We start from the raw sequence: 14,549 nt of genomic DNA on the forward strand, positions 1-14,549 counted from the left end.
TTTATTGCGTATTCATGGGGAAATGGAAGAGAAGATGCCTTCACACCTTCCACAGCAAAACCTAATGATTTTTTTCTGTTCTAATGACCTTTTCTGAGAACAACTGTTCTTCCTTGAAAGGTCGTCTTTGGCCCCCAGGAACCTGAGCTCTGTCTCCTCTGTGTCCAACAGAGACTGCCCAGCCTCAATGGCACCAGCCCTCCTTCACATCTTCAGCTTCCCTGCGGGTCTTGCTGTGCCTCCTCTCCCACTGAGTTTTGATAGAGAAATTACCCCTTTAACCTGGAGTTCTCATACCATCTTCCTACTGTCTGGTCAAAACATCCAATTAGAAAGTGGTGGGGACATTTTATTTATTTATTTATGTATTCATCTGTTTGTTTATTTCTTCCCGTTACAGTTTATTGCAGGATATTGACTATAGTTCCCTGTGCTATACAATAGGACTTTGCTATTTATCCATTCTATATATAATAGTTTGCATCTGCTAATCCCCACTCCCCCTCCACCTTGGCAGTCACAAGTCTGTTCTCTGACTATGAGTCTGTTTCTGTTTTTTGAGTTGCCTTTTTGTTTTTGTCTTTCTAGGGCTGCGCCTGTGGCATATGGAAGTTCCCAGGCTAGGAATCAAATCAGAGCTACAGCTGCCAGCCTACACCACAGCCACAGCAACATGGGATCCAAGCTGTGTCTGCGACCTACACCACAGCTCATGGCAACACTGGATCCTTAACCCAGTGAGTGAGGGCAGGGATCAAACCTGTGTCCTCATGGATGCTAGTCAGACTCGTTTCCACTAAGCCACCATGGGAACTCTGGTGGGGGCATTTTAAATACCAATTTTTTGCTGTTGTGAATTTTTTCCTTGCCATAACATTATTAGGTACTTTTACTATTCTTAGATCCAGAAACATGGGCATCGTCTCAGGCCACGCCTTCATCTCAGGGACTTGCCTAAAGTTACAGAGCAGCCGTGTGCCAGTTATAAGCCAGTACTGGTCCCTAGTCCAGTGCTCATCTCACTGCATCAAGCCTGTGGTACAAATGAACTGGGAAGGTTTCAGACTCAGGGAAACCCAGAATTTGGACTGGAAATGGACTTGGATTTCATCTTGAACAAATCCTTCACTTTACAGAGGTTAAAATGGAACCTTTTCCTTTAGTCTCAGAATCCTAAAAACACATCACAGATTAGATGGTTACTTTGAAACATGTGTACTTGCCTGGTGGGTATGATTTCCAGGAACATATACGGACTTAAACTGTTTCATGAGACTCCGAGCTCCAGCAATATCCCGAAGAGAAGTGAAGAGTTCATCCACAGCGCTTTTGGATTTGGGCAATGTCAGGTTAATTGCAGAGTCACAGCCTGAAACAATCCAGAGATATTTTCGTGGGTGAACGAATCTTTAAATTGAGTTTTAATCATGACAGGTTGCACCCTATGTAACACAGTTGATTTTTTTTTTTTAAACCTTATTTCCCCTGGCTCTTCACCAACCGGGCTGTTTCAATCATCCTTGAGCAATGAAACATATTGAGTATAAATCCCTTTGACAGAAGTAAAACTTAGAATTGCCTGGATCACAGCCACTGGCACCAACCCCTTCAATGCTGAAATTCCACAAAAGGAAAGCTCCCTGGGGTCTCCTACCTTCAGAATAGAGCTTTGGGAAAACACGAGGAGACACAAAGGGAAGTACAAGCGAGTACTGTGATGAACCGCTCTCACTTGAATCCCACCAACAGTTTGCACAAAGTATAACAGCAAGAATGAGAAAGATCACAGAGGTGCACCAACAGCCGAACTTGCTGGGATGAGCTTCTGTCTAATGTGCGAACAAAGCACGTGGCGTATTTCAAAAGGCAGCCGTTCAAAGCTGATCAGACACAAAGGGGCCCTAATAAGGAGATGGCTCTCGGCAGTGATGCTATCTCTTTCTGAAACTTACATTAGATGGGTTTATTCTCTGCCTTGTTAGATGCTCATTCAGAAGAGGAATGATCGTGGATAAATCAGAAGTTCAAAAAATCGAGAAAGATTCAAGATGAGTCTGTTTTTTTTTTCCTTTCTTTTTTTTCCCGCTTTTTAGAACCACACTTGTGGCATATGCAAGTTCCCAGGCTAGGGGTCGAACTGGAGCTGCAGCTGCCCGCCTACACCATAGCCACAGCAACGCCAGACTCGAGCCTCATCTGTGACCTACACCACAGTTCATGGCAACGCCGGATCTTTAACCCACTGAGTGAGGTCAGGGATCGAACCTGGATCCTCATGGATGCTAGTCGGGTTTGTTTCCACTGCACCATGACAGGAATTCCAGGATGAGTCTGTTTTTGACTGTTGAAATACTACAGATACATGAACCTGCCAATCCTCATGTCACCCTTAAAAGAGAGGAGCTATTATTTCCCCCATTTTAAGGATGAGGGAGCAGAGCTATAGGAAGACTAAGGGACATTCCCATCAGCACATACTCAATGTCCAGCCATATTCCCTCGGTCACCCTGGACTGCGTCGCCAATAGGTTCTGGAGGACATTTCTTGTGTCCTGTAACTGCTTCCTGCCTCAAGTACCTGCATGTCTGTCTCCGTGTTTCTCTGTCTCTGTCTCTATGTCTCTGTGCTCCTGTCTGAGGACTTTCTCTGGTTAGAAGCGTGGGAGTCAGCACTTAGAAATGGCACAGGAGTTCCCGTGTGGCTCAGTGGAAATGAATCTGACTAGCATCCATGAGGATTCAGGTTCAATCCCTGGCCTTGCTCAGTGGGTTAAGGATCTGGCATTGCTGTGAGCTGTGGTGTAGGCTGCAGACAGATCTGAGATCCCACATTGCCGTGGCTGTGGTGCAGGTCAGCAGCTGTAGCTACAATTTGAACCCCTAGCCTGGGAACTTCCATATGCAACATGTGTGGCCCTAAAAAGAAAAAAAAAAAAGGAAAAGAAAGAAAGAACACAGCTTTTTCATCACTGGCAGTGAGGGGGGAAGACAGGATTTGGGGGGCACCAGGACTGGAGCCCCAGCTGCCTTCAATAGTAACTCACTCGTGAATGTCCCTTCTCTGTGCTTTTGCCTTCTGCCCCACCTCACTTCCCTACTTCCTGACCACGCAGCCAGGGATACCTTCTCAGTACACCCATGTCCTTGTCACAGGAAATCAGAGCTGCCAGGTGATTCAACCACAGGCAGCCTGTATGCTTTTTCTCAGAACAGCTTTATTGAGATACAATTCATACACCATACACTTATCCCATTTCAAGTGTACAATTCAACAGCTTTTAATATTTATACACAGTGGTACAATCATTACCACCACAATCAATTTTAGAACATTTTTATTGCATCAAGAAGAAACTCCAGGAGTTCCCGTTACGGCTCAGCAGGTTAGACCCTGATTATTATCCAAGAAGATGTGGGTTAGATCCCTGACCTCGCTCAGTGGGTTAAGGATCCAGTGCTGCTGTGAGCTGTGGTGTGGGTCGAAGATGCACCTGGGATCCAGCATTGCTGTGGCTATGGTGTAGGCCAGCAGCTGTGGCTGCAGCTCTGAATCAACCCCTAGCCTGGGAACTTCCATATGCTGCAGGTGCAGCCCAAAGAGGAAAAGGAAAAGGAAAAAACAGCTCCATACCTGGTAACGGTCACTCCCCTTTCCCCCTACCCCCAGGCTCTGGCAGCACTAACCTGCTTTCTGTCTCTATAGATTTCCCTATACTGGATATTTCATATAAATGGAATCGGAGAATATACAATCTTTTGTGATTGGCTGATTTCACTTAGCATAATGTTTTCAGAGCCAATCCAAGTTGTAGCCTGTATCAGGACTTCATTTCTTTCTAAACACATATATATATATATTTAATTTTTTATTTGAATTCTATTTATTTTTTTTAATTTTTAAATTACTCAATGAATTTTATTACATTTATAGGTGTACATCAATTATCACAACTAAATTTTATAGGATTCCCATCCCAAACCCTCAGTGTATCACCCACCCCCAACCCATCTCATTACAAAACCATAAGTTTTTCAAAGTCTGTGAGTCAGCATCTGTCCTGCAAAGAAGTTCATTATGTCCTTTCTCAGATTCCACATGTAAGTGAAAGCATTTGATGTTGGTGTCTCATTGTCTGACTGACTTCACTTAGCAGGATAATTTCTAGGTCCATCCATGTTGCTGCAAATGCCATTATTTCTTTCCTTTTAATGGTTGAGTAATATTCCATTGTGTATATGTACGTTGTCTTTATCCACTCCTCTGTCAAATGGGCATTTAGGTTGTTTCCATGTCTTGGCTATTGTATATAGTGCTGCAATGAACATTGGCGTGCATGTGTCTTTTCGAGTCATGGTTTTGTCTGGATGGATGCCCAGGAGCAGGATGGCTGGATCAAATGGTAATTTTATTTTTAGTTTTCTGAAGAGCTTCATTTCTTTTTATTTTGACTAATACTCAGTGTATGGCTATACCACATTTTATATATCCATGTATCAGTTGACGGATATTTGGGTGTTTCAACATTTTGACTGTTATGACTGATGCTTCTAGTTTTAGGTGTAGAAGTTTTTGCAGCTTCTCCCTCCTTCATGTGGCCTCTTTCCTTAAATTCTTAGGCTGAGCCACTTACTATATGGGAAATTATATCAATTATATCTAGGTTTTGTATATTAAATATGCGCTCTCAAATTTAAAAAAAGGTATGAAAACAAGAAGAAAGCATTACTAGTTCTAGTGCACAATGTTTAAATTTTTCTTTTTTTCCATTGTCTTATTTCAGTCATGCCCACAGCATATGGAAGTTTCTGGGCCAAGGATGGAATCTGAGCTGCAGCTGCAACCTACCCCACAGCTGCGGCAACGCTGCATCCTTAACCGGATGTACCACAGCAGAAACGGCTATGTTTCAATTTTTCTAAAACACATGCATGGTGTTTCAGCGTTTCTAAAACACAATTTGGAGTTCCCATCGTGGCTCAGTGATTAACGAATGTGACTAGAAACCATGAGGTTGCGGGTTCGATCCCTGGCCTTGCTCAGTGGGTTGCGGATCCTGCGTTACCTTGAGCTGTGGTATAGGTTGCAGACGCGGCTCAGATCCTGCGTTGCTGTGGCTCTGGCAAAGGCCAGTGGCTACAGCTCCGATTAGACCCCTAGCCTGGGAACCTCCATATGCCATGGGTGTGGCCCTAGAAAAGGCAAAAAGCCAAAAAAAATTAAAAAAAAAATAAAAAGATAAACCCACAATTCAGCTAAAAATCTAAATTTTAAAGTTATTCATCATCTATAGAACAGAAAGATTCATCCATTTTTTCACATGGTCCCTTTCAATTGTTTGAAAATGAGGCCTATCATGTTCACCTATTAGGCAGAGTGGAATAGAAGCATTTACTGGGGTACAGAGTACTGCAAATTATAAATTATACATGGAAATTGTGTATTATCCATTGGACTTAGTTTAAGCAAAGGCTGTGTAATTCCAGAGAGTTTGGTCAGCTATGGAGGAGATGTTTGACAGAAACGTTTACAGATTATAAGTAAATTGAACTCAACAGAAAACTAAGACTGTCAAAGCAATTGTTGGACAAAAAAAGCACTAAATTGGAGTTCCCGTCGTTGCACAGTGGTTAACGAATCCGACTAGGAACCATGAGGTTGCAGGTTCGGTCCCTGCCCTTGCTCAGTGGGTTAACAATCCGGTGTTGCTATGAGCTGTGGTATAGGTTGCAGACACAGCTCGGATCCTGTGTTGCTGTGGCTCTGGCGTAGGCCAGTGGCTATGGCTCCGATTCGACCCCTAGCCTGGGAACCTCCATATGCCGAGGGAGCGGCCCAAAGAAATAGCAAAAAGGCAAAAAAAAAAACCCACTAAATTAACAAATACATTAAAACTTTCCCAGAGTTCCCATTGTGGTGCAGTGGAAATGAATCCAACTAGTATTCAGTGGGTTAAGGATCCGGCATTGCTGTGAGCTGTGGTATAGGTCACAGACAGGGTTTGGATCCCATGTTGCTGTGGCTGTGGTGTAGGCCAGCAGCTACAGCTCCAATTTGACCCCTGGCCTGTGAACTTCCATACGCCACAGTGTGGCCCTAAAAAAAGCAAAAAAGCAAAAAAAAAAAAAAAGATTAAAACTTTCCTGAAAACCAGTCAAGTCTCTCCTTTGTTCAAACCAACTATACAAGGGCAACTTCTGTCCAAACCACCAACCCTTCCTGCCAGGTCTCTTATTCTCAAAGCAAGACACATACATTGCTGACAATGTACATGTCTCTGCGATGCCAGGCCAAAGGGGTCTCATTTACATCATCTCTGGGCATTTTCCTAATTATATCAGCCTTCACCAAAAGCAGGGTTTACATTCATTTACCCAATGCCTGTAATAACCCCTCCCCCACCCGCCGCCACCCCAGACACATACATAGACACGAAGAAATGAGAATCAGAGAAGATAAATGATGAGCCAGATGACATCACCACCTCCAGCAGAGTCAAGGTTCTACATGTCCTTTTCATCACAGCCCTGACCTCCTCCACGCACACCGCCTCCCACCAGGTGGAGCCTCCTCCGTGAACACAACCCATTCCAAACTCATGCTGCAAGAAATAGCTAGAGGAGCCGTGGGTGCCAAAGCTCTGAAACAGGATGAATTCTCTTCTGTGTAATAGCTAGAACCCTTGAAAGTTCACTAGTATAACCATATATGCTAGGGACTATTCTAAGACGTTTGTACCCCTTAGCTCATTTAATCTCCACAGGACCCCATTGAGGTCGGTGCCATTATCACCCTCATTTTGCAGATAGGGTGACGGAGCCATAGAGTAGTGAAGCCACACATGGCCACTCAAGTAGTCAGCAGTGAAGCTAAGATGTAAACCCTGCAGCCTAACTCCAAAGGTGGTCCCCCCTTAACCACTCCCTCCCCCTCCCTCCCCCTTCCGCCCTCCCCCACTCTCCTTCCCCCTCCCCACTCTCCTTCCCCCTCCCCACTCTCCCTCCCCCTTCTCCTCCTTCCTCTCTCCTCCCTTCCCCTTCCCCCTTCCCCCTCCCCCTTTCCCTCTTCTCCCCTCCCTCCTTCCTCCCTCCCCGTCATCCCTCCCTCCCTCCCTTCCTTCCCCTTTCCTCCCCTCCCTTCCCTCCGCTTCCCAAAGTACTAGACAGGTAGAGCACCTGGAGAGGCCACTGATGTCCTGTGCTCCCAGCATGTAGAAGTTCCCAGGCCAGCGATCGACCCATGCCACAGCAGTAACCAGAGCCATAGCAGTGACAATACTGGATCCTTAACCCACTGAGCCACAAGGGAACTCCCTGCCCTGCTCTTTCATATGTGCTGAGACCACCTACAGGAGAGACCAGTAAAGCACTTGGTTCGCCTTTAATAACAATGAAATGCTTTTAAAAAGGAGTGAATGCAAAGGCCTTTCTTCTTGGGAAGACCCAGGCCTGTCCCTGGGGGCAGGTGCTAACAGTGTGGCTTTCAGTTGTACCCCAGGCCTGTCCTCTGTGGCCACACAAGGTGTGGGCTCTCCCAGGCCTGCTGCACACCCTCCACTGAATGTCTGCCCTGTAAGGCGCTGTATTCAGTTACTTCTAATAAGCCCCTGACTGCCTGTTCCATTAAGCCAGCTTACGAGATAACGGTGTTTTGTAAGGGAACGCTAAGTGTGCAATTCCAGTCAATTCTCATTTAATCCATTTAGTTAAATAGATAATAAGCCAGAAGCTGATCCTAGCCTTTGGCCAAGCGCAATCTGTGTACTTCGGTTGCCTACTTCTTGATAAGAGAGACCCCCCCCAGGCCCCCAGGGCACCTCTGTGTTGGTCTAAAATGGGGGATGACGCATGCACCTGCAAATTTCTTTCTCTGAGGGCCTGGGGATCTCTTGGGCAGGGCTCCAGTTACTCCTTGGAGCAACAGAATAGGGCTCCTGTGTCTGAGTCTGCCCTCCCTCACTCCCCTCTCTCTGTCTCCTCTTACTGAAGTCATTTCACTTCAGCAGAGGGAGAAGAGTGGTGTCCTTGGCTCTGGGCACTGGAGGGACCCGCTTTCCCAGTGACAACAGGTAGAATGGAGAGAAGGATGAAAGGCTTCCTGATCCTCCTGGGGGGCTGGAATGAGGCTGCATGCCTCACTCCCGCCGGCCCAGCCCTTCTCTTCTGTTTGCTTCTCTTACGGGCCAGGCTTGAACCTCTCCAGTACATGAACAATCTTTTCAAAAGCCCCTGGCTTCCAGAAGTTTGGTTTTATATCTTAAGTGTCCAGGAGATTGGAGCATCTCCTATCAGGAAGCTGCTGTGTCTACAGCCTCCGTCTGGATTAGCACTTAAATAGCCCTCGTCTAAGGCCCTCCGAGACACACACACGGCTGGAGAAGCTGAGAGGCATGGCTGGAACACGATTTGAATATCCCCTTATTTAGTGATCGCATTCTCCTCTCAGTTATAAAGGCCCCTCACATCTGAATGGGAAGAGCTAGGGTCAAGGAATCCCACTGGAGCCTGGTCAAGAGGCGCTTTTGAAATTTTTTAAAATTTTATATTTTTTAGAATTAATTAATTTTATTTATTTATTTATTTTTGTTTTTTTAGGGCTGCACCCGAGGCAGATGGAAGTTCCCAGGCTAGGGGTCAAATCGGAGTTACGGCTGCCGGCCTACGCCACAGCCACAGCAATGCAGGATCCAAGCCATGTATGCAACCTACACCACAGCCCATGGCAGCGAAGGATCCCCGACCCACTGAGTATGGCCAGGGATCGAACCCACATCCCCATGGATACTGGTTGGATTCATTTGTGCTGAGCCCTGACAGGAACTCCCTAAATGTTTTTAAATTTAAATTAAAAAAAAAAATTTTTATTACTCATTTATCACATCTGTAGTTGTATAATGATCATAACAATCTGATTTCATAGGATAAATTTAAAATTTTTATTTTTTAAATTTAATTTTGGTTGCACATGCAGCATATGGGAGTTCCCAAGGCTAGGGGTTGAATCGGAGCTGCAGCTGCCAGCCCACACCACAGCCACAGCAATGCGGGATCCTAGCCACGTCTGTGACATACACCACAGCTCACAGTAACGTTGGATCCTTAACCCACTCAGGGGGGCCAGGGATTGAACCTGTGTCCTCATGGATACTAGTTGGGTTCCTTACCACTGAGCCACAGTGGGAACTCCTTTCTAAAATGTTTTTTTTTTTTTATAGTTTATTTGCAATGTTCTGTCCATCTCTGCTGTATAGCAAAGTGACCCAGTCATATGTAGATATACATTCCCTTTCTCGTAATATCTTCCATCATGTTCCATCACAAGGGATTGGCTATGGTTCCCTGTGTCGTAGAGTAGGAGCTCATTGCTTATCTATCCTCAATGTAACACTACTAACCCCAAACTCCCAGTCCATCCCATTCCCTCCCCCTCCCTCTTGGCCACAAGTCTGTACTCCGTGTCCATGAGTTTGTTTCCCTTCTGTGAGTAGGTTCTTTGGTGAAGAGGCTCCTTTCTTATCGGGACCCAAGTCACCCACAGAAGGCCTCCTCATCCTTCTTCTGGCCCAGATGTTGAAAACATCAGGCCCATCTTCCAGTCTACATCCCTGCCCTCCTGCCACTCAGCAAACCCCTGGCAGCAGGGGACCCACCTTCGTGGGCTCCTGGGGCAGCCAGAGAAAAGGTTGGCTGGGGAAGGGGCGACATGGCCAGAAAGGGCAGAGGGCTGGGAGGTCACGACCTCTCTCATCCATCCGGCATTCTGACACTGCCTTTTCTCTCTTTTCAAACTATTGTTTACAGATGGAGTCTTTTTTTCTTGGCTCTCAATAAAAGGTTGGCAAATGAAAACAAAACCAAACACAACACAACACCAAATAAACCTTAGCAAGTGGTGTCCCATCTGAAATCTTTTAGGGAGACGGACTGTATAAAACCACTCTGGAGTAGGGCAGTCCTGGTCATATTTATAATAGGAACCCTCTTTTCCAAATGTGCTTGGGACCAATTGGTGGTTAGAAGGCATTTGCGGCGGGGGGCGGTGTCATGAAAAATTGATTTCTCTCCAGGCATATACATACACATATACATATATGTGCATTTGTGTCCTTGTGTATATAACTTTGTATACAGTGAAAACATATATATCTGTTAACTCATGAATCTTGAGAAAAGGCTGAGGTCTTTTCCTTAAGTGTTGTTTATAGAGTTCTTTTTTTTTTAACCATTACGGATCACATACAATTTCCAATTTTCATCCATTTAAAGTGGAATAAGAAATTAAAAACACCTGTAGCACAGTCACAGCGCAGAATTCTTTTTGAGCTTAATGTTTTTGTCTTCCCATCTTTTGCAGTCAGCTCGTTCAGATCTAATTCAAAAGCGTGTTTAAAATGACTCATCTTTACGGAGTCTTTCAAAAGCCTTCAGTCTGGTTTTCAATGAAATAATTTCTTTTTGAATTCAGATTTCCTCAGAGAACATTTAATTACAGTGTGCAACTTAATAACAAGGACCACTGGCATAAGCGGCTTTGGGAACACGCATAACTGGTTCTTGGGAGTTACATGGCTCAGCCAGCAAGAACAGATGTGCCTGGGCACGTGGAGGTCGCCTTAGAGCTCTGAGGGGTCACAACTGTGGTGTGCGTCACTCTATTCCACAGAAGGATTGCAGAACATCAGTTATTTTGGTGAATGGGCCATGTGGAGGCTGGTGGAGAACACACGAATTGTATATATATGTATTATTTATATTCATTATATTAATATTATATATATATATATACACATATATATTGTTTTTTAGGGCCACGCCTGTGGCATATGGAGGTTTCCAGGCTAGGGGTCCAATTGGAGTTACGGGTGCCAGCCTACGCCACAGCCACAGCCACATCAGATCCAAGCCAAGTCTGCCACCTACACCACAGATCACGGGAATGCCAGATCCTTAACCCATGAGCAAGGCCAGGAATCGAACCTGCAACCTCATGGTTCCTAGTCAGATTCGTTTCTGCTGTGCCACAACGGGAACTCCTACATACAATGTTGTATCTAAAGGAAAAATATATAGACACATATTTCTAAGGTCCCATGTCACACTACTTAAGCCATTGTATCTGTGTCATCAATCTAATATTTAATAACCTAGTACGACTTTCAAGTTCCTCTAACATGAAAAAAAGAGCCATGGTCTGGGTTGTCAGCCTTGAGGTCTGACTTCCTCTCTCCCCGTGGAATCCTTGACCCACATCCCATGGCAGGGGCTCCTCGGCAGGTGTGGAGATGGTGACATAAATATGCCTGGATGAGTGTTAAGGAGACTGGCCTAACAGAGAAAATCACGGTCACAAGTGTCTAGGTGAGGCCACAAAGGGCCCAAGACAGGGCTCATGGAGACTGACCACCTCTGAAAGTCCCTCTAGAGGGCTCCCCTTGGCGTTGGAAGCCCCCACTCATCCCACACCCCCTTGGTTCACCAGATCGTTATCAGTGTCTTGGAATCGCCTAGCCTGTGGCCTCTCGTCACCGCCGAAATGACAGAGGAGAAAAGAATGTGCAGGGTGGCGACAAGTTCCAGGGAAGCCAGGGTTCCCCTGGGTTCACCTCTGGTCTCAAGCCCAGTGCCTGGTTCCTGGAAGCAACCTCGAAATATTTTTTAAATAAATGAGTGGAGGAAAAAGAGCCTAATGTGGACCAAACACTCCATAAAGCAACAGTGCTGACTCTTGAGGAGCTGATAAACTGTCTCTGCAGGATATTTCAAACAAAGGCTCCCAGATGGGTTTGAGCAACTGCAGCCTCCATGCATAAGTGGATCAACTCCCAAAAAGGCTACTTGAGAAGAGACCTCAATTGGCTGCATAAATTCTGTTTGTTTAATAAGCAAAACTAAATTTGCTTGGTTTGGGTATATACACATATGAGATAAAACTGTTTTAAAAAGAAAGGGAATGATAAATACAAGCTTCAGAAAGTGGCCACCTCTGGGGGTGGAGGTGGATGGGTTAGTAACCCCTTGGGTTACATTTTATTTTTTTATTCCTGCTTTTTTTTGATGATTTTTATTTTTTTCCACTGTAGTTGGTTTATAGTATTCTGTCAATTTCTACTGCACAGCAAAGTGACCCAGTCTCTCTCTCTCTCTCTCTCTCACACACACACATACATTCTTATTCTCACATTATCCTCCATCAGATTCCATCAAAAGTGACTGGATATAGTTCCCTGTGCTCTACAGCAGGGTCTCATTGCTTATCCACTTCAAATGCAATAGTTTGCATCTATTAACCCCGGACTCCCCATCCATCCCACTCCTTATATAAGATTTTAAGTGTTTCAGCTATCATTTTAAAAATATAACAAAACAAAAACCCAGTCACACTCTTTTTTAAGCCTCCAGCAAATTCAGCTTTTTATAACAGCTGAAAAAAAAGGGGGGGGGAAGAAATGACAGCTGAAATCTGTTATTATTAGGCAGGTTTGGGATGTGTAGTGGACGTGGAAAGGTTTGTATAGTCACAAGAGAACGTGACTGCCCAGAATTCTAGCCCAAGCTCTGAGGCTTTTTATGAGAAAACATGTGTGGAGAAGCCTGAAGGAAGGACCATTTGTCAGGAATAGGCTTTGGAATCTGCATCTTTAATTAAGGCAGGGAACAAGGTCAAGTTGGCAGGGAGGCTCAGAAAGCGGGATGCAGGCAGTGGGACAAGCAGCCTGAGTGCTGCTTGTGGAAGTTCCAAGAAGGCAGCAAGATAGATAATCATTTCAGCAATAGGGAAACAGCCCCAACTATTTCTTTGATTTTTTTTTTTTTTTTTTGGTCTTTTGTCCTTTTAGGGCTGCACCCATGGCATATGGAGGTTCCCAGGCTAGGGGTTCAATCGGAGCTGTAGCCACCAGCCTATGCCAGAGCCACAGCAACGCGAGATCTGAGCCATGTCTGCAAACTACACCACAGCTCAAAGTAATGCCGGATCCTTAACCTACCCAGCAAGGCCAGGGATAGAACCTGCAACCTCATGGTTGCTAGTCAGATTCGTTTCCACTGCGCCACAATGGGAACTCCAGCCCCAACTATCTCAAAACATTTCCTCCAAGATGCTTTTGAAAAATCTCTCCAATTTAGTTTTCCTGACTCCCCTAATTATACCAGCAACGTTTCTTTGAGACTTTATATGGTTAATTAAAGACGGGGTAATTATGTAAAAAATGCTGATAGAGCATGATATTAAATAGAACAATTTCTTTTTTTTTTTTTTTGCTTTTTTTAGGGCCACACCTGCAGCATATGAAAGGTCCCAGGCTGGGGTCAAATAGGAGCTGCAGCTGCCGGCCTACACCACAGCTCACAGCAACACGGGATCCGTAATGCACTGAGCGAGGCCAGGGACTGAACCCGCATTCTAGTCAGGTTGACAACCCACTAAGCCACAAGGGGAACTCCCAAATAGTACAATTTCTTTCCTTGATGATCATTTTATTCTTAAGTCAATCCAAGTCACCTTAGACAAAGGTGAAGTTCATGCACTCACGAGGTTCAGCATTCAGAGTAAGTGAAATACTATGTTGGAGGCTTTTCTTTAAAAAGATAGGCATTGATTTTGGATCAGTTACACCATCCTCTATTATCAGGGCTATCACCACAGGAAAAGTCTGATTCCTTTCATGTCATGTCGACACTGGGCCCCATTTTGGGAATGAAACCTGCCACGTGTGCGGGAAATGCCCACAGAGGGGCTTAAGCCAGAGCGTATATTCACAAACCTTGCCAACGCCAAGGAGGGCAGCACACAGGCTCCCAAGAGGCATCATAGACGCACAGACGCGCTCTCACACCTGTATCTCACTAGGAGGGCTTCCTAACAGGGTGATTGTTTTTATTCTGCTGAATTAATTCCTCTGAATGCCATTTATACCGTAAGTCCCCTTTCAAAGTGTGTTGACATTTCTGGTGGTTTTGAATAGCTCGGCTTAGCCCGCTGGCCTCTCAGGGTTGACCTGAGAGATTACTTGCATCTGGTTGTTTTTACAAGCTGTCAGGTGGCAGAGCACCTGGGTGCCTCAGAGGCCACTGTGACAATGACGACCATCGATCTCATTTTCCCAACTAGGCGAAAACAAGGCTATGCTACCTGTGCATCAAGGCAGCACCGAAGCACGGCCACGGGTGGAGAACAGCTGGCAGCTTTTCTGTTGATATTTTCTTGCTTCTTGTCTGTTCTTTTCAGGGTGTTACAGAAGTGGAAGCAGCACCAAAGGGAAGAAAGCACAGAAGAGATAGAAACCTCCGGTGGGGAAAATCCGACCTGCCTACTCACTTTTTCTTTCTTTTTTTTTTCTTTTTGCCATTTCTGGACCACTCCCATGGCATATGGAGGTTCCCAGGCTATGGGTCCAATCAGAGCTGTAGCTGCCGGCCTGTGCCAGAGCCACAGCAACGCGGGATCTGAGCCGTGTCTGCAACCTACACCACAGCTCATGGCAACGCCGGATCTTCAACCCACTGAGCAAGGGCAGGGATCGAACCCGCAACCTCATGGTTCCTAGTCAGAT

The 14,549-nt window shown here is 45.4% G+C and overlaps 1 protein-coding gene across 1 annotated transcript in view; it reads right to left on the bottom strand.

Annotated features, from left to right (window-relative positions):
• The window catches only part of SCFD2 (sec1 family domain containing 2), a 422,076-nt gene that overhangs the window by 51,092 nt on the left and 356,435 nt on the right, over positions 1 to 14,549 (bottom strand). The window contains exon 6 of the mRNA XM_047797932.1: positions 1,224 to 1,369. Coding sequence (XP_047653888.1) covers positions 1,224 to 1,369 — 146 coding nt within the window. The remainder of the gene's footprint in view (positions 1 to 1,223; positions 1,370 to 14,549) is intronic.

The sequence above is a fragment of the Phacochoerus africanus genome, chromosome 10 (genome assembly GCF_016906955.1).
Source record: "Phacochoerus africanus isolate WHEZ1 chromosome 10, ROS_Pafr_v1, whole genome shotgun sequence".
In the NCBI taxonomy this organism is placed as follows: Eukaryota; Metazoa; Chordata; class Mammalia; order Artiodactyla; family Suidae; genus Phacochoerus; species Phacochoerus africanus.